At 37.8% G+C, this 6,000-nt stretch overlaps 1 protein-coding gene across 6 annotated transcripts in view; it reads left to right on the top strand.

Moving 5' to 3' along the window:
• The window catches only part of NCOA7 (nuclear receptor coactivator 7), a 158,001-nt gene extending 152,422 nt beyond the window's left edge, over positions 1–5,579 (top strand). For all 6 annotated transcript variants that reach the window (XM_055310424.1, XM_055310425.1, XM_055310426.1 and 3 more), the window contains 3 exons: positions 2,480–2,575; positions 3,018–3,091; positions 3,462–5,579. In XM_055310424.1, coding sequence (XP_055166399.1) covers positions 2,480–2,575; positions 3,018–3,091; positions 3,462–3,597 — 306 coding nt within the window. In that variant the 3' untranslated portion in view covers positions 3,598–5,579. The remainder of the gene's footprint in view (positions 1–2,479; positions 2,576–3,017; positions 3,092–3,461) is intronic.
• The last annotated feature ends 421 nt before the right edge of the window (positions 5,580–6,000 follow it).

A 6,000-nucleotide genomic window follows, 5' to 3' on the forward strand; every position in this document is an offset into this window, starting at 1 on the left:
AAGTTTGGTGGGAAACAATTAAGAGGAGGCTGGTAACTGCATGAAGACAACAAGCTAAACTGAGGACTATCTAGTTTACCAGAGAGGACCAGGAAAAGAGACCCCTAAGGAAGCCTTCCTGGAGTTAGGGTAAACTTCATAAACTGGCCCAATTTCAGTCAAATTAGACTGCAGTAATTTATGCCACAAGGCATTGTGGAAAATAGAGCAATCATTAGGCAATTGTGATAGATTTATACTAACTTAATTCCAGTGAGGCACAGAAATGTTACTTTGATATTGCTCAATTACATTTTCCCATTTTTTGTGGTGATTTTGTCATACATATTACGTTGATATATATTAAAAACCCAATAATAAATTGTGCATTAAGGAGGGCACTTGATAGAATGAGCATTGGGTATTTTATGCAACTGGTGAATCACTAAATCTTACCTTTGAAACTAGTTAACACACTATATGTTAATTAAATTGAATTTAAATACGTTTTTAAAATAAAAGGATTACTACTTTATGTAATTTTTGTCTACTAAAGAAGCCGAGAGGAGAGAGGAGAGCAAATATACATTTATAGGTTTTGTTATATTAACCTTTTTACTACTGCTATTTGTCTTAACTTTTTTTCCCTGTGGATTCTTTTGTTCTGTTAATGGCAAATATATTACATTTGTAATGGTAGAGACTCAACAATTTCACTATATATGTATCATAAAATTTCTTTCTAAATAAATTAATAGAAAAGAGAAATATTTTAAATATAACCACAATGTTCTATATATAACAAAATTAACAGTAATTCCTTATTATCATCCAACCCCTAATACTTAAATAGATTTCTGATTGCTAAGATTTTCACTAAGAAAGAATGTATTTAGAATCCTGAGAGGGTGAGACAGTAAGGTGGCTTTTCCTATTCATTGATCAGAAAAGAACCCACTTTTATCCACTTATGGCCATTGCTCCACCTATGGCCATTGCCCTTCTTGTCATATTTTAAGCACATGCTTTTATTTATTTATTTATTTTAATTTTTATTTATTTATGATAGTCACACAGTGAGAGAGAGAGAGAGAGGCAGAGACACAGGCAGAGGGAGAAGCAGGCTCCATGCACCGGGAGCCCGACATGGGATTCGATCCCGGGTCTCCAGGATCGCGCCCTGGGCCAAAGGCAGGCGCCAAACCCCTGCACCACCCAGGGATCCCAAGCACATGCTTTTAAAAGTGGATGCCTGTCTCAGTTGTATTTTAGTTCTTTTATCGAAAGATCACCAGAAGAAGGAAAATGGATTGTTGCTACAGTTTTGTTTTTGTTTGTCGTTAGCTGCTCTAGAGAAAGGTTTAGTAGCAGGAAGTATGAAGAACATTCGTTAAAACGAGCTTCTAGACTTCTACTACCTAATTTTTAGTATTTCAAGTTGCCAGGAACTAAGTGTATTGGTGAAGAAGATTCCACAATGATTATAATCCAATTAAAATAATTTTCAAAAGTTATAAGACATTTTTCAGATAATCTCCATTTAAAGTGATGTTTCTCCAGTGGGTTTTGAAGGAGGTACACCAGAATCACTTAGGGATGTTTTCAAGATATATATGTTCACTCTTGCCAGCTCTTACCCTTGCAGGCACACTGATCAGGATCTGAGCAGAGAGAGGAAGCTAAGACAGTGAGGAAAAAAGTAGATCATTGGTTCAAATACACCTAAGTCACCCTTAAAGCCCATATAGTACTAAGGGATTCTTATTTTCTTCTTAAAGGCCATTTCAAGCTAAGGAGATTGGATAAGTCATGTTAAGGGTACAGTTTTATTTATTTATTTTTAAAGGTTTTATTTATTCATGAGAGATGCAGAGAGAGGCACAGAAACACAGGCAGAGGGAGAGGCAGGCTCCTCGCAGGGAGCCGGATGCGGGACTTGATCCCAGACCCTGGGACCATGCCCTGAGCCAAAGGCAGAAGCCCAACCGCTGAGCTCCCCCGCCCCACGGGTGTCCCAGGATACAGTTTTAATAAGCATATTGAGAACTCATTTTTACAAATTGAAAGACAAAAATTTATTTTCTCTGGGGAAATGTCTGGCCATGAATCCACTTATAAAACACATAAGACACATGATTTTGTTCTTGTAACCACTCACTTCCGTGTGCATCTTGTTTTTTAATGTTCCCAGTATGTCATCTGTATTCACTAAAGGAAATTTGACTCCATAGTGGATTTCGGAATGTTTTAAAATTGGAACAATTGCTGGCCTTTGACAAATAAGTTCTCGCAGCCACTTGAGTTCCAGTTAGAAATAGAGATATTTTATTTATCTGTTTGTTGGTAGTCTTTTCAGTGTGAGAGCTCTGATTTAGTAATGGTCTTTGCTGAAAGAGGGTTAATGATACCTCCGAACAGAATTGTGTTAGAATATTTCGGAAAGCCGTTCTTTGGGAGGATTGGTTTGAAAGAAGATAATGTTTCTGTTTTCTTTTGACAGATTTTTGGAGCATATGCAACTCATCCTTTCAAGTTCAGTGACCACTATTATGGCACAGGAGAAACTTTTCTATACACATTTAGCCCCAATTTCAAGGTACTTAAATGGGAGAAATACCCAACTTCCCACTGTTGCAGTGTCAGGGGTTATGGGTGGGGTTGGAGGTGGGGATTGTCTTTGGAGCAGCAGCTGTCCCATAATCTCATCTGGACTCGCTCTAGCCTGCGTCAGCCCATTATGGCTACAACATGCACACTGCTTTAAGGTCCCTCCTTGGGCCTTGGGAACCACTCTTGTGCATGTTCTGGGGTCAAGGAAGGGAGGATAGCAGGTCAGAGCCAACATGTGCTCGAGAGGTCTTTCCTACTTCATAACCCCTTTGAAGATCTCATCCTGGAATAGGAAAGGTCTGGCAATCAGGAGCTTCCTCAGCCAATGGGTAGTTTCTTTCCACACAGAGGTACTACCCTAATAAGTCCCTCTTCGCTGATTCTCCAGATTGAAATATCTGTTTTCTTTCTTGTGTTCCTACCCTAAGGTCTTCAAGTGGAGTGGAGAAAACTCATACTTTATCAATGGAGACATAAGCTCTTTGGAACTTGGTGGTGGAGGGTAAGGTTTTTGTCTTTACTAATTTACTGCCTGACCTGTGAGAGTCTGTTTTGACCCAGGTAACCAAAACACTGTCGGGTGATTTTAGCTGGGCCATGTGCTTAATTAGGACAATGGCATAATACATAACCCTAAGAGGCAAAGATAAAATGATTTATTTATGTGTCTAAGTGAGAGACTACTATCATTTGTCTTTTGGGAAAGATGGGTCATTTAAATGGAATAAAGGAAATGTATGCTTTGTATTCTAAGAAGTTGAGGGTTTTGTCTGTCGGTAGCATAAGGGAAAGAAGATGGGGCAAGGGAGGGCAAAAAGGGTGCCAGGTGAGATTGAAGTGTTTTCACCTTTTTGTATTTGTGATCTTTCCAGGGGACGATTTGGCTTATGGCTAGATGCTGATTTATACCATGGACGGAGCAACTCTTGCAGCACTTTCAATAATGATATCCTTTCCAAAAAGGAAGACTTCATAGTTCAGGACCTCGAGGTATGGACATTCGAGTGAAACCCACTCAGACTGCCTTAAAAATACCACATTAAAAAGATCGGGTTCCATCAGCCCTCCTAAAGCTGGCTGGAAGACACACCCCGGGCCCTGACTGCCTCATCCCACCATACTGCTTTCTTTCTGCCATCGTCTCAGAGCATGGCCACACCGCAGAGGGATTCTGAAAGGGACATGTGGAGGGCAGACAACGAAGACAGAGAGTTGAAGTCTGGATTGTTGAAAGACTTTATACTCCCACTTCCTTCAAATCCATGCAGTGAGGAATCAGAATATTTATAGATGTATGAGTTGAATGCAATTTTTATTTTTGGTAACTGTGAAAAAAAAACGATACTGTGGAAATATATACATGCCTTGTGTGTTTATCAACATAATTTTCATTACCAAAATGTACAGCATACTATTGTTTGCCATGGAAAAGCTTAGTCTCATTTAGAAAGATTGAAAGTGCTCAGCACTTAAAGGGAATATATGATTTTTTTAATTGTCTTATTTATTATTTCTAGTGTATTGTCCAAAATGTGTTGGCAGTTTTTTCTTTTCATGTGTCAAATCTTGAAATAAAGAAATGTATACATTTTGTGCTATGTTTTGGCAGCAAACCTATTTGATTTATATAGTTTTATATTGAATTTTTTTTGCCCTGATTATTTAGGGTGATAGGTCTTAAGAGCATACATATATATATACACACATATATGCAATATTCTGAAATTTTAAAAGCGCATTATCAATGTTTATTGATTTGACTATTGTAGGCCAGCTTTCTATTTAGTTATTCAGAAGGTACATTTTACTTACTCTGAACATAATTTGTGAAGAAGCAGCCATTTCTCACAGTCATGAGTTGATCCTTACAGAAATGTATCCTTTCTGAATCTAGACTTGGAACAAACCCTGCTTTTGAAAGGAAAATGTTTTGTTTCTCATAAAATCATGTGAGTTAATAACAGAAACTTTATTTTCATATTGTTTTGTGCATACTTTCCCCCAACTTCTTAAATTAATGAACAGGTCTCTTTTAAAAGAGAGTGGATATTTTAATTTCTGCATATTTTATGTCAAATGAAAAATGTCAAATTAGCCCGACTGTCTTGGTTTCTGGACTCTTGAGAAAAGGCAATGCAAACAAGTGCTTTCGTACCAAAATTGGGATAAAAAAGTAAAACCTATTTTTAACACCAACCCATTTTCGTATCATAAAATATTCCTTGTTAAAATGGCAGTAAAGCCTTGTTCAAAATCAAACGATACTATTGATCACCAAACTTTTATGAAAGCCAAAGACTGCTGAAGGAGAAAGTTTTCAAATAATCGCCAAAGCTGAGAAGTGGTCTTTCATAAATTACATCCCCAGTGACCTTTGGAGGGAAAAATCAATAATAAGTAGTATTTATATACCTGCATTTAAAAAATGAAAGTCTTTAGAATGTTAGCCTGAAGCTGCCAGAGTATTTCCTTTAGATTATTCTGTTATTTTCGAACCATCTACGAAAGAGAACAAATTGCCAAGTGGCCTCCTGTCAAATCAGCAATTATTTTACTCTACTCACATTCCATGCAAGTTGAAATGAATTCTGTGGAATCTTAAATGTGTAGCCTGGGTGTGCTTTCACGCAAGCTCTCCTATTGAGAAGTCTTGATTAACAACAACATATTGACAGCTTAACCTTAATCTGCTCGTTAAATGATGTGTTGGTGTGAGATACCGGGACTGTTCTCATGATGATCAAGTTTACCATTTATGCCATCTGCAACCATATGCTGTTAACGAACAAAATGGTCACTCCGCATATATAGTTCACTCCTACCTAGTTTAGTCCATGATACTATACTTGTGAGAGCATATCCAGATGCTGTGTTCTCTATTTAAAACAGTATTGTCCAATCAGAAATGTGTGGCCCTTCATTTATGGATATTGAGTATATGTAATGCAGTGCTAGCCCAATATTTTCAATAAAGGAATTTATGCATCCAGTGTGATTTTCTTTCCCGAGGATTCATTCAACAGGAATTTATTTGATGCTAGAGGTTCTCCTTGTGTGAGAGGATGATGAAATATCCGACATTAAACAAGGTCCAGTGTTTGTGTTTTTATTGGTGCCTTGGAAAGTCCCTTTTTGTTCCCAGTAGCCACCCTCTTATTCTCTCATTGGTTCTGGAAAACTCCAATAAGTTATTAGAGGCAACTCTCCGCTCTGCCTACCAGTTTCTCTGTTCTTAATCCTTCTAGCTGTTCTTTGAATAGTGACCTACTCATTTTAACATCTCTCTTGACCTACTTCCTAATATCCATGAGGGATCTTACACTCTCGTCAGTTGTTTGTTTGTTTGATGCCAGGCATCCTATGTTCTAGGCCCTAAAGATGAAGACCGCAAACTGTCTTCCTTGCTTCTCA

This window comes from Nyctereutes procyonoides, unplaced genomic scaffold (genome assembly GCF_905146905.1).
Source record: "Nyctereutes procyonoides isolate TBG_1078 unplaced genomic scaffold, NYPRO_anot_genome, whole genome shotgun sequence".
NCBI classification, from domain to species: Eukaryota; Metazoa; Chordata; class Mammalia; order Carnivora; family Canidae; genus Nyctereutes; species Nyctereutes procyonoides.